This window comes from Rhinolophus ferrumequinum, chromosome 22, assembly GCF_004115265.2.
Source record: "Rhinolophus ferrumequinum isolate MPI-CBG mRhiFer1 chromosome 22, mRhiFer1_v1.p, whole genome shotgun sequence".
Taxonomy (NCBI): Eukaryota; Metazoa; Chordata; class Mammalia; order Chiroptera; family Rhinolophidae; genus Rhinolophus; species Rhinolophus ferrumequinum.
The window spans coordinates 29,450,286-29,470,882 of record NC_046305.1 but is presented as its reverse complement, the minus strand read 5'-3'; the positions used below and the strand labels follow the sequence as shown (position 1 = coordinate 29,470,882).

At 37.8% G+C, this 20,597-nt stretch overlaps 1 protein-coding gene across 1 annotated transcript in view; it reads right to left on the bottom strand.

The window, feature by feature from the left end:
* SPTA1 (spectrin alpha, erythrocytic 1) overlaps positions 1-20,597 on the bottom strand; it is a 115,065-nt gene that overhangs the window by 32,166 nt on the left and 62,302 nt on the right. Inside the window, exons 21-29 of the mRNA XM_033093192.1 lie at positions 19,770-19,907; positions 17,351-17,502; positions 16,552-16,738; positions 14,558-14,659; positions 13,495-13,586; positions 12,420-12,564; positions 11,419-11,600; positions 2,126-2,225; positions 1,814-2,011 (exon numbers count right to left, since the gene is read on the bottom strand). Coding sequence (XP_032949083.1) covers positions 1,814-2,011; positions 2,126-2,225; positions 11,419-11,600; positions 12,420-12,564; positions 13,495-13,586; positions 14,558-14,659; positions 16,552-16,738; positions 17,351-17,502; positions 19,770-19,907 — 1,296 coding nt within the window. The remainder of the gene's footprint in view (positions 1-1,813; positions 2,012-2,125; positions 2,226-11,418; positions 11,601-12,419; positions 12,565-13,494; positions 13,587-14,557; positions 14,660-16,551; positions 16,739-17,350; positions 17,503-19,769; positions 19,908-20,597) is intronic.

Genomic DNA, 20,597 nt, shown 5'->3' with positions numbered 1-20,597 from the left:
AAACATTACTCAGCCATAAAAAAAAAAGAATGAAATCTTGCCATCTGCAACAACATGGGTGGAACTAGAGGGTATTATGCTGAGTGAGTGAAATATGTCAAACAGAGAAAGACCAATGCCATATGATTTCACTAGTATGTGGAATCTAAAGAATAAAATAAAGGAACAAACAAAAGAGAAAGAAATTCATAGATTAGAGAATATTTTGATGGTTTGCCAGATGGGAGGGGGCTGGGGAAGTGGATGAAAAAGGATTAAGAAGTACAAATTAGTAGTTACAAAATAGTCAAAAGGATGTAAAATATAGCACAGGGAATATAGTCAATAATATTGTAATAACCATGCATGGTATTCTAATAGGTACTAGATTTATTGGGATGATAACTTCATAAATTGTATAAATGTCTAATCACTATGTTGTACACCTGAAACTAATAAAATATCGTTTGTCAATGTAACTGAAAAACAAAAAATTATTTAAAAATAGAGAATAAGGCCAGCCCAGTGGCTCAGGCGGTTAGAGCTCCATGCTCCTAACTCCGAAGGCTGCCGGTTTGATTCCCACATGGACCAGTGGGCTCTCAACCACAAGGCTGTCAGTTCAATTCCTCGAATCCCACAAGGGTTGGTGGGCTGTGCCCCCTGCAACTGGACCTGGAGCAGAGCTGTGCCAGCCACAACTAAGACTGAAAGGACAACTTGAAGCTGAATGGCACCCTCCACAACTAAGATTGAAAGGACAACAACTTGGAAAAAAGTCCTGGAAGTACACAGTTTCCCCATTAAAAGTCCTGTTCCCCTTCCCCAATAAAATCTTAAAAACAAAAAATAAATAAAATGAAAACTAAAGAATAAAATGCAAGGAAATGGAACAAATCACTGTGTGGTTAAAAACGAACACACAAACAAAACAAGTGGTGGAAGACAGTACTTATAAAAAGAAAATAATGCCCGAAAGCCATTCACACAACTTTTATTACAGTATATTGTTATACTTGTTTTATTTTATTTTTAGTTATTGTTGTTAATCTCTTACTGTGGCCTAATTTATATTATACTTTACAATAGGTATATATGTATAGGAAAAAACATAGTATATATAACGTTCGGTACTACCTGTGGTTTTAGGCATCAACTGGAGCTCTTGAAATATATCTGTCACAAACAAGTGGAGGACTACTTTTACATTTCCCAGAAAACATATTGTATGTTTTTATATAAGCTGTACACCACCCTTGGCTGCTATTTGCCATACCCTATACCTGGTAGATACTGGCTGGTTATTTGTTTAAGACTGGTAAATACTATCCTACAGGGTAGCCTGACACTCTCTCTTTTTTTCCTCAAAAGTGTTAATCACTACCCCTTCTTTAGCCTCAAAACATTCATACATTTTGTTTCATTAATAATCACCTTACTGTACTAGAATTATCTGTCTACAGGTCTAATTTTACTACTTAAGAAAAAGGACACTATCTTACTAATCTTTGTGTTCCCAGGGCCCAGCACACAGTAGGTTCTCAATGAAAATCAATCAATCAAAACCTCAGTCAATCAATAAATTATAATCAACCTACTTCATGCTCAGGACTGACCTCCATTTTGTTTGGCTCTTTTAATAGGATAAGGGCAAAGAACACCATAATGATTAGTCACCACAAAGCAGAGAATACAATGTCAGATAATCAAGAGATGCCCTTGTGCTCACAGTATGGAAAGTCCAGTGAAATGAACACCTGTATCAACCATGTAAAATTGCATAGAAGGAACAGAGTTGAACTAATCCTGCTCAATGATTGGGGATTTGCTGTACCTGCAACTCCAGACACTGATCTAGCATCTTTTTGCGTTGTTCCCAAGCTTTCTCCAAATCATCTCTCTCTATTCTGACAGCTTGGAGCTTTTCTTCAATTTCAGGGCTGGCACAGTGCCCATTGCCTATAAGTTCTGCACCAAAGTCTTCTAAGGCCTGGAAGGTAGGAGCCTCAGCCTGCATGTCAGCATGATGTTCCTGTGAGAAAGAGGGGGAAGAGACCAGTGAGGCCAATGACATCTCACCACAGTTGTAACATAAGGGAAGGTTGTTAAGTCATGTGACCAGTGGCTATGGGTTTTGTAGCCATACCTGGTGTCGTTCCATCAAGATCTCAGTACCAGTTAAGTCCGCAGCCAGCTCCTGTGATGATACTATGCCACCAATGCCACTGATCCAATTTTGTAGGTCCCTAGAAAAACAGACATATTGGGATTGACAAAAAAACCTTACAATTCACTACAGGGCTGTCTGTCCTTGGGCTTTTTCCTCTCTAGACAACATTTCCAAATTAATACCTTCTATATGACTTCATATGCTTCACAGACCTTAGGTTTGTTGTTTTCATTTGTAACTTAGTAATCCACTGCCTTTGAAAATTTTTTCACGTGTATTATCTCTTTCAGTTCTTGCAATTATCTTGTATAGAATTCCTTTTAAAATTTATTTTTTAAATTAATTTTTATTAAATGTACTGGGATCACATTGGTTAGCAAAATTATATAGATTTCAAGTATACAATTGTATAGTACAGCATTTATATATTGCATTGTGTGTTCTCCTTCCATCACCATGTAATGGATCCCTTTAACCTCTTTTACCACCCCTTTTCCCCCTTACCCTCTGGTAACCACTAAACTGTTCTATGTGTCTATGATTTATTTGTCTTGTTCATTTGTCGCTTTCAGTTTTTTTTTTATATTAGTTTCGTGTGTATAAAACAACATAATGATTGAACATTTACACCCTTTACGAAGCGATAACACCCCCCAAGTCTGCTACTCCTCTGACATCATATATAGCTGTTACAATACCATTGATTATATTCCTTATGCTGTACTTTACATCCTGTGACTACATATGAGGTATGGCAACTAAGTTCGCAAACTAATCCTATGAAAAGTGCTACATACCTCATTGCTGAATATTGCTATGGTCACCTTTGAGGTACTCCCCTTGGGAAGCTAGGCACTGATACCAGCACCTAGTCCGCCCTTCAAAGCAATTTTGGAACTCTTTCTGAAATGGCCATCAGAACTGTCATCGTATTACCCTTGATGTCCTGAATGTCATCAAAATGTCTTCCTTTCTATATTTCTTTTATCTTCGGATAAAGAAAAGTCATTGGGGGTCAGTTTAGGTGAGTAGGGAGGATGTTCCAATTGTTATTTGTTTACTGGCTAAAAACTCCCTCACAGACAGTGCCATGTATTTTCGTAATATAAGAGCCATGAATTGTTGGCAAAAAGTTTCATGCAGCATTTTCAGCACTTCCAAATAGTAAACTTGCTTAACTGTTTGTCCAGTTGATATAAATTTTAATGAATAATCCCTCTGATATCAAAAAAAAGGTTAGCAACATCATTGCAACAAGTTCTCGAACTTGATTGTCAGACCTCATATATATTTAATTATAGTTAACATTTAATGTTATTCTACTTCAGCTTCATGTGTACAGCACACTGGTCAGGCATCTACACAATCTATGAAGTGTTCCCCTTGATTAGTCCAATACACATCTGGCACCCTACATAATATTTATATCATTGTTGATTATATTCCCCGTAATGCATTTCACATCCTTGTGACTATATTGTGACTACAACTTTGTACTTCTTAATCCCTTTACCTTCTCCCCTATCCCCCAGACCTCCTCCCATCTAGCAACCCTCAGTTTTTTTCTGTATCTCTGAGTCTATTCCTGTTTTGTTTGCTGGTTTATTCTGTTCTTTAGATTTCATATACAAGTGAGATCATATGGTATTTGTCTTCCTCAGTCTGACTTATTTCACTTAGTATAATATTCTCTAGGTCCATCTGTGTTTCTGCAAATAGTAATATTTCATTCTTTTTAATGGCAGGGTAATAATCCGTTGTATAAATGTACTGCAATTTTTTTTTTAATCTGATTGTCTATTGATGGGCATTTCAGTTGTTTCCACATCTTGACTATTGTGAACAGCCCTGCAATAAACATAGGGATGTATATAGTTTTTCAAATTAGTGTTTTGGATTTCTTTGGATAAATGCCCAAATTGCTGGGTCATAAGGTCTATTTTTAATTTTTTGAGGAACACTATACTGTTTTCCAAATTCACCAATTTGCAATCCCACCAACAATGCATGAGAGTTCCCTTTTCTCCACATCCTTGCCAACATTTGCTGTTTGCTGATTTGTTGATAATAGCCATTTTGACAAGAGTGAGGTGATGTCTCATTGTGGTTTTTATTTGCATTTCTCTAATGATTAGTGACATTGAGCACCTTTTCATACATCTATTGGCCATCTGTATGTCTTCTTTAGAGAAATGTCTCTTCATGTCCTCTGCCCATTTTTTAATTGGGTTGTTTGTTTTTTTGATGTTGAGTCATATGAGTTGTTTTTTCTTTAATTTTGGATATTAACCCCTTATCAGATATATTATTGGTAAATATCTTCATGAAGTAGGATGTCTTTTTGTTTTGTTGATGGTTTCATATGCTGTGAAAAAAAAAGCTTTTTAGTTTAATGTAGTCCCATATGTTTATCTTTTCTTTTGTTTCCCTCACCTGAGGAGATATATCAGTAAAAATATTACTAAGGGTAATGACTAAGAATTTACTTCCTATATTTTCTTCTAGGAGTTTTATGGTTTTGGATCTTACACTTAAGTTTTTAATCCATTTTGAGTTTCTTCTTGTATATGGCATAAGAAGGTGGTCTGGCTTCATTTTTTTGCATGTATCTGTACAGTTTTGCCAGCACCATTTATTGAATAGACTGTCTTTACTCCAATGTAAATTTTTGCTTCTTTTGTAATAGATTAAATGACCATATAGGCATGGATTTATTTCTGGGTTCTCTATTCTGCTCCATTGATCTATGTCTGTTTTTATGACAATACCATGCTGTTTTGATTACTACTATACCCTTGTGATATGATTTGATGTCAGGTAGCAAGATACCTCCCACTCTGTTATTATTTCTCAGGATTGCCATGGCTATTTCAGGTCTTTTATCGTTCCACAAAAATTTTAGGATAATTTGTTCTAGTTCTGTGAAAAATGTCATTGGTATTTTGATAGTGATTGCATTGTATATATATATATATATATATATATATATATGTTGCTTTAGGTGGTATGGACATTTTCACTATATTAATTCTTCCTACCCATGAACATGACATATGTTTCCATTTATTTGTAACTTCTTTAATTTCTTTCTCCAGTGTCTTATAATTTTCTGAGTACAGAACTTTTACTTCCTTAGTTAAATATATTTCTAAGTATTTTACTTTTTTGATGCAATTGTAAATGGAATTGTTTTCTTAATTTCTCTTTCTCATAGTTTGTTATTGGTGTATAAAAATGCAGCCAATTTCTGAATATTAATTTTGCATCCTGCTGCTTTACTAAATTAATTTATCAGTTCTAATAGTTTTTTGATGGAATCTTTGGGGTTCTCTAAATATAGTATCATGTCATCTGCAAATAGTGATGATTTTACTTCCTCCTTTCCAATTTGGATGTCTTTTATTTTTTTTTTCTTGTCTGATTGCTGTGGTTAGATCTTCCAGTATTATGTTGAATAAAAGTGATGAAAGTGGGCATTTTGTCTTCTTCCTGATGTTAAAGGAATGCTCTTAGCTTTCCCCCATTAAGTATGATGTTAGCTGTGGGTTTGTCATATATGGACTTTATTATGCTGAGATATGTTTCCTCTATTCCCACTTTGTTGAGAGTTTTTATCATAAATGGATGTTGGATTTGTCAAATGCTTTTTATGCTCTATTAATATAACCATATGATTTTTATTTTTCAATTTGTTAATGTGGTGTATCATGTTAATTGATTTATGGATATTGAACCAAATTTTCATACCAGGAATGAATCACACTTGGTTGTGGTGTATGATCTTTTTAATGTATTGCTGAATTCTGTTTGCTAATATTTTGTTAAGGGTTTTTGCATCTATGTTCATTAGGATTATTGGCCTATAGTTTTCTCTTTTTGTAATGTCTTTGGTTTTGGAATCAGGGTAATGGTGGCCTCGTAAAATGATCTTGGGAGTCTTCTCTCCTTCTAGAATTTTTGGAATAGTTTGAGGAGGATAAGTGTTAATTATTTTTTGAATGTTTGGTAAAATACACTTCAGAAGCTGTCTGGTCCAGGACTTTTGTTTGTTGGGAGCTTGTTGATTACTGATTCAATTTCATTGGTAATAATCAGTCTGTTCAGATTTTCTGTTTCTTCTTGATTCAGGCTTGGAAGATAGTATGATTCTAGGAATTTATCCATTTCTTCCAGATTGTCTAATTTGTTGGCATATGGTTGCTCATAATATTTTCTTAAAATTTTCTATATTTCTGTGGTGTTTGTTGTCACTTCTCCTCTTTCATTCCTGATTTCATTTATTTGGGTCCTCTCTTTTTCCTTCTTGATAAGTCTGGTTAAAGTTTTGTCAATTTTGTTTGTCTTTTCAAAAACCATCTCTTGGTTTCATTCATTTTTTGCTCTTTGCTTATTTGTTTGTTTTGTTTTTTTTTTGCCTCTATTTTGTTTATATCCACTTTGACCTTTATTCTTTCCTTCCTTGTATTCACTTTGGGCTTTGTTTGCTGTTCTTTTTACAGTTCCTTGGGTGTAAGGATAGACTGCTGATTTGATATTTTTCTTGTTTCTTTTGGTAGGTCTGTACTGCTACAAATTTCCCTCTTAGGATTGCTTTTTCTGTGTCCAGTAGATTTTCGGTTATTGTATTTTCATTTTCAGTGGTCTTCAAGTAGCTTCTGATTTCTTCCTTGATTTCATTGTTGACCCATTCATTACTTAGTAGCATGTTATTCAGTTTCCATGTAAACATGTGTGGTTTTCATTGTATTTTTTTTCTTGTAATTGATTTCTAGCTTCATCGCACAATGGTCAGAGAAGACGTTTGATATGATTTCAATCTTTTTAAATTTTTTGAGAATTGTTTTGTGGCCTAGCATGTGGTCTATCTTGGAAAATGTTCCATGTGAGCTTATCAGAAGTTTCTTATCAGTGTTTTAAATTCTGTCTCTGGTAGGTTGGTTGCCTCCATTTCATTTAGTTTCATTTGTAGAGGTTTCTTCTGTTGTTTTTTATTTGAGACATGTTTTTTGTTTCCTCGTTCTGCCAGCCACTCTGTGTTTGCTTCTATGTGTTAGGTAGATATTCTATGTCTCTCAGTCTTTGCTGGGTGGCCTTATGTAGTATGTGTCCTGTGTCATCAAATTAGACAGTCTCCCTAATCTCCAGTGTGTGTGTGTTCCAGAGGTGTCCCTTGTGTTTATTGTGTTCTCTTGTTGTAGTTGATCCTTGATTGCTTTTGGTGCATCAGTGGGTGGGATTGACTCCCAGGCTGACTAACTATGAGGATTGGCTATGCCCACAGTGTATGAGCTACTGTTTGGGGGCTGACCCTTCAGAGGAGGCTTCACCTCTTTGGGCTATTGTGCCTTTTGAGATACCCTCTTCGTGTATGCTGCTTGGGGGGCTAATCAGGTTGTTCTCTGGTGTGGTCTGAAACTGGCCTCTGGGTGTTTTCTTGTGTCTCTTGGGTGGGGCTCCCATGTAGGACAATTTTAGCCTTGCCTGTTACCAGCCCTCGAATACCTGGTAGGTGCCTCAAAGCTATATGTGGTTGGCTGCTGCTGCCTGTACTAGACCTGGAGGCATGTGGGGGTGGCCTTGCTGTGAACTGAGGCTTGCTGCCACCAATAGTAGGCCTTAGGCAGCTTAGCAAAAGACCCAGGACCCCCTAGGCCTATTGACACCTGCCAGCTGCCTGTGAGACCCAGTCATTGACAGAGGCTCCTCCTTAGGTGCGTGGGTCTGGCTGGTTGACCTGGTGTTGAGAGTGTTCTTGTCCATGCTGCACAAGCTGGGTGTGGTGGAGTTCAAGTGAGTCATGAATCGTGACTGGTGTTTTTTTATTTTCTCACAGTTCTGAAGGATAAATGTCCAATATAAAGGTATCCTCAGGTTTGGTTTCTTCTGAAGCCTCTCTCCATGGGTTGAAGATGGCCACCTTCTCTCTGTGTCCTCACATGGTCTTTTCTCTGTGCTGTGACTGGTGGTTTTTGCAACATTAATACAGTTTCAGTTCTCATGCCAGTATTTGGACTGAGACCACCATGCATAGCACCCCAAGAACACTGCAGCCAGCCACCACCTCAGGCTCACAAATTCCTGATAGCTGTCCCTTAGTGGATGTGGTGCAGTTTTTGTGTCACTTTCCACCAGCAAAATTTCACCAGGCCAGTTGCAGATTGTCCACTGCTATAAAAAATTGCCTCTGTGGCTTGAGGGGGCAGGGCCTGCCACCCAGGTACACAGAGTACCTCTAGTAATGCAGCTCTAGGTGGGCAGAGGAGGGTTCCAGGGAGCTATGGGGCATGGTTGGTGGTTTCTGTAAAGTCATCACAGTTTTGGTTTCAGCACTCGTGCTGCGCCCATAAGCACCCCACAAAAATTATCTGAGAAAACTGTGGCCAGCCACTGCCTGTCTCAGGCCCCCCACTCCACTGCCTATCTCGGCTGTGGTGCAGGGCTTGGCTTAACATCTATCACTAAATGTTTCCTGGGCCACCAGAGTCCCTCCATCCACTTTAATCTGAAGCCTGTGGGGTTGGTCCAGCAGCCCAGGAGTCAAATTTCTTGAGCAAAATAGCATTAGCTGTGCAGAGAGCAGGGACGCAGACATCACCAAGAAAGTTTGCTTGGGCAAATTCCACCAGACCAATGCAGTCCCATACTTGGCCCTTTGGGGTAGGCTTAATCCTGAAAAGATGGTGCCCCTTCCCCCACCATAAGCCATACATGTGCCGGCTTCATACAGGGAAAGCAATGGCTCCCATCCCTCCAGCTCCAGTACCAAAGACATTCAGTTCAGTCCTTCCCTTCACGTCCCTGGGCCTCCTGAGCTGCCACCCCCTCCACCAGAGACCAGGTGAGAGCCTGTCAATGAGCAGGTTCATGTGCCAGCTCTACAAGAGGACGTCTGGGTTTCCAGCTGCCTTCCATCCCACCAGGAAGGGTAGACAGAATCCTCGCTGATTTTCATTGCCAGGTGCCGTAGGAACTCCTCTTCTCGGCATGGGATCCCTGGGCTGGGGAGTCTGGTGTGGGGTTAGGGGCTTTCTCTCTCTTCAGGGTTTCCCTCCCAGCATCCAACCTTTTTCTGTGGATTTGGGGTCAGTCTGTTTCATGTCTCAACATGACCTCTTCTTTATATCTTTAGTTATAGTGGTTCTTTTTCAGCTAGTGTTCAAATGAATCTTGAGGTTGATTGTTCTATAACTTATTTGTAATTTTGGTGTGATCCTGGGATGCAGTAGGCATAGTATTTACTTAAACTGCTATCTTGAATTGTTCCAATTGCTTTCAGTTTTATATCCCACATATGAGTGAAGTCATATGGTTCTTGACTTTTTCTGTCTGACTTATCTCACTTAGCATGATAATCTCAAGATCCAGATATATGAAAAAGTGCTCAAATTCACTAGCTGTTAAGGAAATGCAAATCAAAACGACAATGAGATACCACTTCATGCCTGTTAGAATGGCTATTATCAACAAGACAAGTAATAACAAGTGGTGGAGGCATTGTGGAGAAAAAAGAGCCCTCATATACTGCTGGTGAGAATGTAAATTGGTACAGCCACTATGAAAAGCAGTATGGAGGCTCTTCCAAAACTAAAGGATAGAATTACTATATGACCCAGCAATCTCTTTTCTGAATATCTATCCCCAAAAATCTAAAAACACTTATCTGTAAAGATATACGTACCCCTATATTAATTGCAACATTATTCATGGTGTGCAAGACATGGAAACAACAAGTGTCCTTTGATAGATAATTGGATAAAGAAGAGGTGGTACATATATACAGTGGAATATTACTTGGCCATAAGAAGAGCTGAAATACTGTCATTTGTGACAACATGGATAGATCTTGAGGTTATCATGTATGGAATTATTTTGTTTTCATTTTGTAGATGAGAAAGTCAGCTTACAGAATAATAAGTGATTTGCCCATATGAAATAACTATGGCAGACATCTGAACTAGAACCCACATACTGGAATCCTGAACTTATCTCAAATAAGTTCTAATATAACAAGAATCATTCCATTACTCCTAATGATTCTTGTTCCTGTAAAGTAGATTTTTTTTTGGTTTAAAGATCTATCTTACTGTGGAACCTTACGGAAGGCATGTCTAGGGCAGAACAATCTCTTCTTTTGTAAACTCATTTATTACTTATTCAAAGAACTAACTTTTGTTCGATGTTTACCAAGTATCAAATATTTGTGCCTTTTAGGAACTCATTTATTAAAAACAAACAAACAAACAACAAAAAAAAAAACACCTGAAAAGCAGAAGTGTCATAAAAAGATAAAATATGGTGTTAGATTTGTTCTGAGGCTGAGAATATTACTTCTGTTACATTGATGAGTAAGGTTTCATAAAGGGAAGGAGACAATATTTGACTTGGAATCTGGAAGTCCAGATAGAATCTATATACACATAGATATATGAGCAAAAAATTACTTAGGGGAATGAGTATAGTTGCTATTTATTTTTACTGTATGAAAAACTATAGCTTTCCAGAAATGCTGAATTGGTATGGAGATTGTCTAGAGCAACTGCAATCATTTGCCAAAAGTTCCCTCCTTTTTTCTTCGGAAGTATTACATTGTGAGCTACTATTTCCTGTACTCTCAGTTCTAAATGCTTCTTCCAGTAGACTGATATAACAGAGAAGAATGCAGGAATTTTCCACAAACAAAGTATATATTTGCTAAGTTGTTCTAATGTTAGACTCTTCAGCAAGACAATGATAATTATGTAGAATTTGATCTCAACATTTCTAACTTTATCTCTTGCTATTTTTCCTTACCCCTCTGACATACAAAGCTCATGTTCTAGCTATCCCGGTCCGCTTCATGAAATTGTTGCACCTTTCTTATCCTTGTGCCTTTGTTTACACATAGTTCCACCTATTTGTTAGGATATGTGTTTTGGGCTGTATTATGTTCTACCATGGTTATATGTATTCTTCTCTTCTTTTCCAGTTGAATGAAAATGTCCATATCCTACATCTCCTGACATAGCACCCTATATGTAGAATACACTCTATAAAAGCTTACTTAATTGGTTTAGATGGCCTTGCATTCCTCCAAACTTCAATATTTTGTGAGATGAAGTATTGAGCTTGAGATATTTGTGCCTTACTAGAGGTACGATCTGGACATAGAGTACTCTCCAAACCCAACAGTGAAGACCATCTGTACCCAGACTGCTCCTAGAAGCTCTACTCAGGGACCATAGATGAAATTGCCCACCCGACCTGGTGGAAGTCTGCCTTTTGAGTTTTACCTGGCCTTGCTGAGGAACAGGAAGAATTTCTGGGTCTCATTTAGGTTCTTCTTACGATCCTCCGTATGCCCCAGCAGGTCATCCCAGGCCTTGTTCAGCTCCCTCTGCTGCCTCTGCAGTTCACCAGTGGCATCAGGGTGGGACTCACTGAGCCTTTCTGCTGTCTCCCCCAGTATGGTCACCTGGGGAAGTACAAGAGCTCTGATAATCAGCCTAGAGTCACACCTAATCCCTAGCAAAAGAATAATCCTGAGCCCTGGGGGTGCTCACTCCTCAAACAGATATCAGTGAGGTATAAGAACATCTTGCTACTTTATTAACTAAAATGCCAAATCTATTGGTACAAGTGATAACTCCCTGAAGTAGTCAACATTGACATGACCATACTTCTTTTTAAGATAATAAGGCTGTCAAAGAGGGTACTTAAGAGAATGCTGGTTAGTGGCAGCATCGTTAGGGAACCTAAGCACCCTGATTTTTAATATAAAAGTCTTTCTAATATAGATATTTTTGAGATTCCTTTTGCTCTGCATGATAATGCCATGCTATATGATGACTGATTTATCCCAGAGTGTATCTGACAAGCTCCAGAGTTCACTTTTCAGTTGGAGGAGGATTAAGCTCATTCAATCACTTGTGAAGAAAACTCTGCAACATGCTCAGGCATTGGTATGGCCATCTTGGAGATATGACCGTTTTCTATTTATCTTAGGATACTGGCCTCCAACTAGCTTCTGTAAGTTCTGCTCACTTGGAACCCTTTAAAGAGGCACTTGGATAGTAGGAGGTTCATTTCGAATATGTTTTCCCTCCACGTTAATTGTCCCAGGGCATGTCCTTTAAGTGGCTTTGTTTTAGGGACAGGGTACAAGAACAACTATGGAGTAATATAAAGAGAAATGTAAGAATAGGGACTGGGAAATAAGACCACAGAAGAGGGCATTGGTAGGTATAAATATGAAGAGGAAAGTGTTAGAAAAGCTTGGAAGTTCATATCTCACCTTTTTCCCCAGGGGTATGAGGTCTCTTTCAAAGCCCTCATGCTGTCGCTGAAGGGCCTGAACACTGAACAGATCTGAGCCAGGATCAGCAACACTCAGGGCCTGATACTTATTCTCAATCTGCTCCTTCATGTCATCTGCTTCTCTGGTACATGAGAGTAAAGAGTTTAAGAGTAATAATGTGTACCAGAGGCAGAATTGATGGACTCACAAGGAAGTAATCACTACCACCACCACCACCACCATCACCACCACCACTACCACCCCACCACAACCACCATCACCATCCTTTTTAATATGCTAGAACGTATGCTCATTTAATATTCACAACAACGACTTGAGGCATAGTTACCATTACCATTCCCATTTTACATATGAGAAAACTGAAGCTTAAAGATGCCAAGTATATTTCCTTAAGGTTATACTACTGCTAAATTGTGCAGCCTAGGTTAGAATGAAGTGGCCTGACTGCAGAGCTACATGCTTAACTATTATATTTCATAAAATTCCATCTTAAGCCATTCTAAACAACAAGAACTATGTGTGTTTTAGTTTTTTTCTTCTCTGGATATTCAAAAATACATTTATTTTATAAATACATTTATAGGTATTTGGTTTCCTATTTGTTTGTTCACTTATTTGTTTGCTTATTTAGTTACGTGTATGTATTTCTTAGTGTAGACACAGATTTGGAAATCAGACATAACAAAGTGTTGAATCAGCAGTTAAAGTCACTGTGAGGTTCATGGTTCTCTGCCATCTATTTATAGTTCAGAAATATAGTTACTTAAACCTCTTGTTTCTACTTTAAGTTTCATTCACTATCACAAAAACATATAGACGGTCTGGTTACTAGAAAATTGAAATTGGTTGTCTGGGAGTACGCTATGTGCCAAGTGAGGAATCTACTACTGAAACATCTGCTCTCCTATTATGTCAATCTCAGGAAGAAGGGTTATACTAATAGCCATGGTTCTAAAAGTAATTAGAGTCTAAAAGTAATTAGACTTTTTTTTTTTTTTTTTTTCCGAGTGGCTTCTAGAGCAGCACTGTATTTTAGGGTTAAAATTCTCACCTGTGAAACATTTGGACAGCATGGGCACTCCCCAGCAGCTGGCGCTGTTCCTCTGCAAGCCTCTGCAAGGAGCCCCAGCGGTTGTTCAACTCCTAAAAAATACCATACTTTAGCTACGGAACAGACTCAGATTGATCAGTGGTTTCTAAAGAGAAGATGGGGTTTAAGTCATGGTTGCTTTCATGCTATCTCCATCAGAAATTGCATAGGTTTATTTCTTTCTTGGATAGCTTGAGTTTGGGCTTCATTTATACCAGTGCAGTTAAGAAAGGGATCGCTTTCCTTCCCAAACTAATGTTTCAGGGTGGAACTGTCAAGCCTAGAGTAGCAATCCATGTTTCTTGCCACAGAGACTATATTACAACCTCTGAAACATGAGTGGAAAGTGTTGCCTTGGTAGTTAGAAGCTATTATGTTTCTCTAGGAGAAACATAGTACCTTTCTGCATCCTGAATTGATGAAACAAAGTAGCCTTTTAGAATCCTACATTCTGTACCGGATGAGTAAATTGTACCTATGAACATTTCCTTTTTACCCGATATCAACCACCACAAAAAGCAGCAGAGAACTTATTCACTGGTTTATGACAATGCAGAGAGCTGGCTACACATTCCATTAAAATTCATTAGATATTTTATGGAACCGTAGGTCCAAATCTGAATCAGGTCTAGAATGCTTTCTTCCCCATCTCTACTGACCTATATTCTTTTCATTCCTTCATCAGATTTTATGAGAACCTATCTCTTCCAGTAAATTTTCTTGATTTAACCCTTTTACTGTCATAGGTCCTTTATCTGTATTTTCTTTGTATTCATGTATTTGAGTACTGGATTTATTGTATCTGTGTGGGGAGAGGTGAGTATGTGTTGCAATTTAAGGACTTCATATCAGTTCAAATGACTGGACTGTTCGGACTATTGTCTTTGACCTTTTTTATAGCCAGCTCCATGCTGCCTTTACCTTCTGCGTGTCCTAGCTGATCTGTGGGATATCAAGTTGAGTGTATTTAAGTGAAATAATGACTCCCAAAGCTCAACCTAGTAATGGAAGAAGACTTAGTTACCTGCTGTATCTGATCTCCTTCCGGTGTTAGAAGCCCTTCAAATAGAAGATCATCAGCCACCTTGTTTATCTCCCTCAGTCGAGGCTCATTGGTCTTCAAATCCTATGTAAGAAAAATTTCCCAAAGCAGTGTAAATCCCCTCCTTAAGAGTCTTTAATATTTGCCTGCTCATCTCTGCCCTGTCTTGGCTAAATTTTAAGATGCATTTCTAACCTTACTTTCAATGCACAACAGGCTGCCTCCAATCTGTCACTAAGAAGAGTACCTTTAATCTCCCTGACATCCAGTGACTATAAAAAACTTAGCAAGAGAGCTGTTATATATCTGAAGTATGGAGCACGCCCATTTTCCTAGTATATATATCCCCTGTTTTTATCTTTTGATGGTTCTTGTTTGTTTGTTCCCCCCCCCTCAAATTTTAAGTTACTTATATATTGGTGTGTTGGCGTATTATCTAATATATCTTGCAAATATTTTCTCCCCATGTGTTGATTGTTCATGACTTTGTTTATGGTGTTATTTGCCATGCAAAACCACAGAGTTTTTTTTGCTTCTTTGTTTGTTTTAATTAAAATTGTCAGTCTTTTCTTTGCTTAATTAAAGTTTATTGAGGTGATAATTGTTAGTAAAGTTACATAGATTTCTGGTGTACAACTCTGCAATACAACATCTATCAATCTTTTCTTTTAGTGCATTTAATGAATCTGAATTTTGAGTCATAGTTAGAAAGCCTTTCCCCACAAGACATTAAAAAACGTACTATACGATTTTTATAACTAGAACAGTGTGGTGATAACACATGAATAGACAGGCAAGTCTTTCATAGTTCATCAAGTCTGTCACAGAAAAAAACAGAAATAATTCCAAATACGGAACTTTACTATATGATAAATGTAGCAACTCAAATCACTATGGCAAAAATTTTAGTAAATGATGTTGGAACGATTCGTCTGCCATTTGGGAGAAAAGATAAGATTGATCTGTACCTCAGCATATTTAATAATAAACTCCAAATGAATGGTATCTAAATATAAATTCAATCCATATAAGTATCGAGAGAAAATTAGGTGAATTTCTCCCTTCCTGGCTTTTTTTAGAAATCTCTCCCTGGATTAAGTAACACCATCAGTGGGATCTATATTTGAGCCATGTAATATTCTTTTCTACCAATACAAACTGCTCCACATTCTATAGAATTTCATGGACTGAGTTGCAATCTGCTTATACTGAGGTATATTGTAAGAAACAGTTCTAGAGAGCACATCACAATGTCTACCGTGACAATATTGTTTATTACATTATACAATAACATTTCCCATGGAAGTCTCATTCTTGGTGTTCTTTTATAATTGTACTCCTGTTTTCCTTTCTTTCCTTTTACTCTCTATATATTCCCCAAAATAAATTATAATCTCTATATATATCTATCATATCATCTGTCACTTTGAATTCCATAAGAAAAAGACAAAAGAGAGAGAGGAAAAAAGAGAGAGAGAGAGAGAAGTTTATACTCACTGCTAATTAAAATAATAAAATGAGTCGGAGAGAATAAAGAAGAATGGAAGGGTTTTAGGCAGGCAGAAACTAGAACTCATCTAGCTATAAAGTCAGGTTGTTCTTCCCATCTTCCCACCCAATTTCTGCCCCATAATTAGACTTTACACAGAGTTTCACAACACCTCATCTCAACCTGGGCATCAGGAACACAGTACAGTATTAGGCAAGTTTTGAAGAATTCAGGGAGGTTAGCACTCCCTGTAAGACTTGGGAGTAGCAGGAATTGCAGGCTGCAAAGTTAGTGACTACTTTCCTCTGCATTTTTCTTGCATCCACAATACCCAGAGAAAGATTTGAAATGTGAAACTCTCAGTAGCTTTGGGGAGTATATTTTGCAAATGTGAAATTAAGGAGTTACTTAGGAAGAGATATGGGATAAAAGGAAACAATGATAACCCTCAAAAAACTGTCTGGAGGAGGAGGTTCCTCTTTCTTACCGTTTGGAACTCATCAAACTTTTTCTGCAGTTCCCAAACATCATCTGATTCTACCCCAGTGTTTTCTGCCCTTTTCTCTCGGATCCAGTCCAGCATGTCTCCTGCCTCATAGGCCAATAAAAACTCATTGTAACATTGCAATAGACGACGTCTGCGTTTTTCTGCCCGATCAAGAAGAGAGTGGTACCTGAGTGGATAAATGAAGAGAATGGGGAAGTGGAATAACAGATGGAGAAAAAACAAAAGAGTACAGACAGGGTGAGAGAGGGATAGAATTAAAGGGACAAAAAAGAGAGAGAGAAAAGTCAAAAGGAGAACAGTAAAGGAGAGGAGGAAATAAAAATAGAAGGAAAATAACATTGAGAGCAGAGCGACAAACACACAGTGTCCCACTTAAAAGAATAAAAATGTCCCAAAAGTATGACTGGCAATATCCCATAGAAGTGAAATTTCAGCATGCCTCTTGATAACTGAATATGAAATAACCTGTCATAGTAAACAAATGGATATGGAAGTCAGAAGACCTTTTAATAACCTTGAAAGAATGCTGGTCAGGGAATCAGAAGATGTGACTCTATTAAGTGTCTCACTTTGGGCGATTGACTTAGTGGTACTAGGTTTCCCTTTCCTCATATAAAAACTGAAATATTTGAAGGACCCTAAGTTTACTTCCAGCTCTTAAAATCTGTGAATTTTCAAGGCCTCTCAAATCTAACAGATGCAGTCATGAGAACTTCCTTTGACCAATAGGAAATGTTTGGTCAAACACCTATCCAGTTCTCCAGTCTCCAGAACTTACTGATTCTCAATCTGTTCCTGGTGCTGTGTGATGTTGCCTGGTTCTTCTCGCTGCCGCTGTGGGAGCATAGGAAACTCATCATGGGCCAGTTTCCTGACGTAGACAGCAGGCACAAAACCCTGGTGATCATCAGCTTCTACCTTCCACCAGTCCTGAAGGGAGAGCAGATCCCCACTCCTTTAGTTCTTTGAAAAGTCACAAATAGGATAGGCTTCAACTCTCTTAACTAAGTCTCTAAACACAGGCACAGCCTGGTGGCCAAGATAAGCAAACCGTTTTTATGAGGGGCATTATAATTTTGACATACTGCAAAAAACATAAATAAGAAACTGCAGGAATCACAGAGAAAAGCCTCTGAAATCGAGGAATCTGACATATGATTATAGACCTTTAACTTCAAAGAGGTTTACTAAAACCAAAGACAGTTCTTGTAATGATGGGAAATTTTGTCCACTAGGAATTAAAAAAAACAAACAAACATGGAGCCAGAATCAAACTAGACTTCTTAGTAGTGGAGCATCTGAATATGACAACGTTGTACAGAAACTTCTGTCAACCTATGCCTTTCCCAGAATGCCTAAAAATTGTGTTGCTCTGAAATTCACTTATGTGAATGCTTTATGCTTAAGTATCACCCTAATCCCCACAGAGTATTTTGGGTGTGGTGCTATACAAGGTGTGATCAAAGAATAGGATTAATGTTAAAATAAAAAAAATATTACAGTAAAAGACACATCACCATTAAGCCCCCTCTAAATACATCCCCCTCACTTTGAACACACTTATCCCATCATTCTTGCCACTTTCTGAAGCAGTTCTAAAAGTTCTTCAGGACTTCTAGAAGTCCTCTTTCATGAGTGTCTTTAGTCGTGCTGTCATGGTTGCCTTGATGTCCTGAATCGATTCAAAATTTTTACCTTTCATGGTCATTTTGACTTTGTGGAAGAGCCAGAAGTCGCACGGTGCCAGATCCAGTGAATAAGGTGAATGAGGACACACGATAACGTTTTTATTTGACAGAAATTGCCGTACCAGAAGCAAAATGTGACATGGAGCCTTTCTACTGTGATCACAAAATATAGTGAATGCTGTTACTGAATGACACCCAATGGAAAGGCAGGGATCTTCAATATGGGAAGTGGCGTGTTGAACCTTAGTAACAGTGTGTGATAAGTTTCAACTTGTTCAGTGCAGTCAGTCAGGTGTGAGCTATGGTTGAGAGAAGGTGTGTATTTTTTTTCAATGTGACATGTAGATGATGTATTACAGAATTGTACACTTGAAACCTACATAACTTTACTAACCATTGTCACCCCAATAAACTAATTTTTTTTAAAGGTGTGCTTTAAAGTATGTAATTAATCATCTTCTATCATGACAACGCTCTGTGTCACATATCACTTCTGTTATACGGCAATTTCTGTCAAATAAAAAAATTATGGCATGTCCTCATCCACCTTATCCACTGAATCTGGCACCGTGCAACTTCTGGCTCTTCCCCAAAGTCAAAATGATTCAGGACATTGAGGCAGCCATGATGGTGCAACTAAAGACTCTCACAAAAGAGGACTTCCAGAACTGCTTCAGAAAGTGGTAAGAATGATGGTATGAGTGTGTTTGAAGTAAGGGAGAGTATTTTGAGGGGGATTAATGGCGATGTGTCTTTTACTGTAATAATTTTTTTAAATTTAAACATTCACCGTATTGTTTGATCATACCTGATACTGACCACTTTGGAGTAAATCTCAGGAAATGGAGAAGACTAAAGAGAAAGGAAGACTGGCACACAGCATATTTGATAATGAAACATTTTGCTTCTCTAAAAGATTCACTTGTCCTCAGAGTAACAATATCCCAAATTCTTATCTCCTCTTCCCAATCATTTTTCAAGATTAATTATTAAAATATAAAGAAATGCTTGAACTTTTATAAAAGTATAGTTTCAATTGTAGCTCATATTTTGTCACTGTTCTCACAAAAATGTCTAAAGAAAACCAAGTTGACAAAAGACTTCTTGATCAGGCTCCTCCTAACCCCAGCCATTGTTGTTCCATCACTAGGAACATTGGCACAGAAAAGAAACAAGCAAAAAAATGGAAAAAAAGGAACAGTTTAATCCTGAAATATGTGTACATATCACAGAACTGCCACTAATAGCTTGTAAGTTTTGGAGTTAATTACTTAAGATCCTTGAGTCTTAATTTTGTTAACTGTAATTGGTATTATAATCTGAAAAAATATGTACAGCATCCTACACAATATCTGGAAGAAAGATACATTCGATAAATTATGATTATTTAAGAGAGACAGCAACAGAAAAATATTGGCTGACCAAAATATGGATATCTGACAAGGTTGGGAGAGATGATTGCAGAAGAACCAGCTTGTTTTTGGGAAGAAGGTTAGACGGGACATTCACCTTGTTGATGGAACTGAGCAGAGTTAAGATATCATCTTTTTTCATTGTGACTTCTCGGGGGCTACGGGCTTGGAAGTCATATAAAGCCACAACTCTCTCTTCTCGAGTGGCTCCCTCCACTGGTGCAGCCTGTTGTTGCTAAACAAAAACAGGAAGCAGACTATGTAAGTCACCCATTGGAAATATCTCTCTGTAGAACCTAATAGTGTGTGTATGTGGGGGTGGGGGTTCTCCTTAGGCCTCACAGGTGAGAGGAGCCTCTGGCTGGAACCTCTTACATGGCTGCCTGTAACAGAGAGATCACCACATGCCATTTTCAGAGATATTCACTCCCTCCCCACTTCTCATGGGACAGGGAGACTCAGCAATATGAAAAGAGTGAGCAAATGAGTATGTACTTTATGGAAAAATATTAATGGCCCTAAGACATCAGTATTTATTTAACTTTTATTTATTTATTTTATTAGATTCAGTTGTACAAAATAAATTAATGATTAGACATTTACACCCCTCATAAAGTGATAACCCCTTCAAGTCTATTACCCATCTGACACCATACAGAACTATTACAATACCATTAACTATATTCACTATGCTGAACTTTACATCCCATCAATATATATATAAAATACTTGATATTTACTATTATTTTGTGTTGTTTCAGGTGTACAGTGGTTAGGCATTTATATGATTTATGAAATGATTCCCCTGATAAGTCTAGTACCCATCTGACACCATACATAGTTTTACAACATTATGGACTATATCCCCATACTATATTTCACATCTCTGTGACTATTTTGTGACTACTAATTTATACTTCCTAGT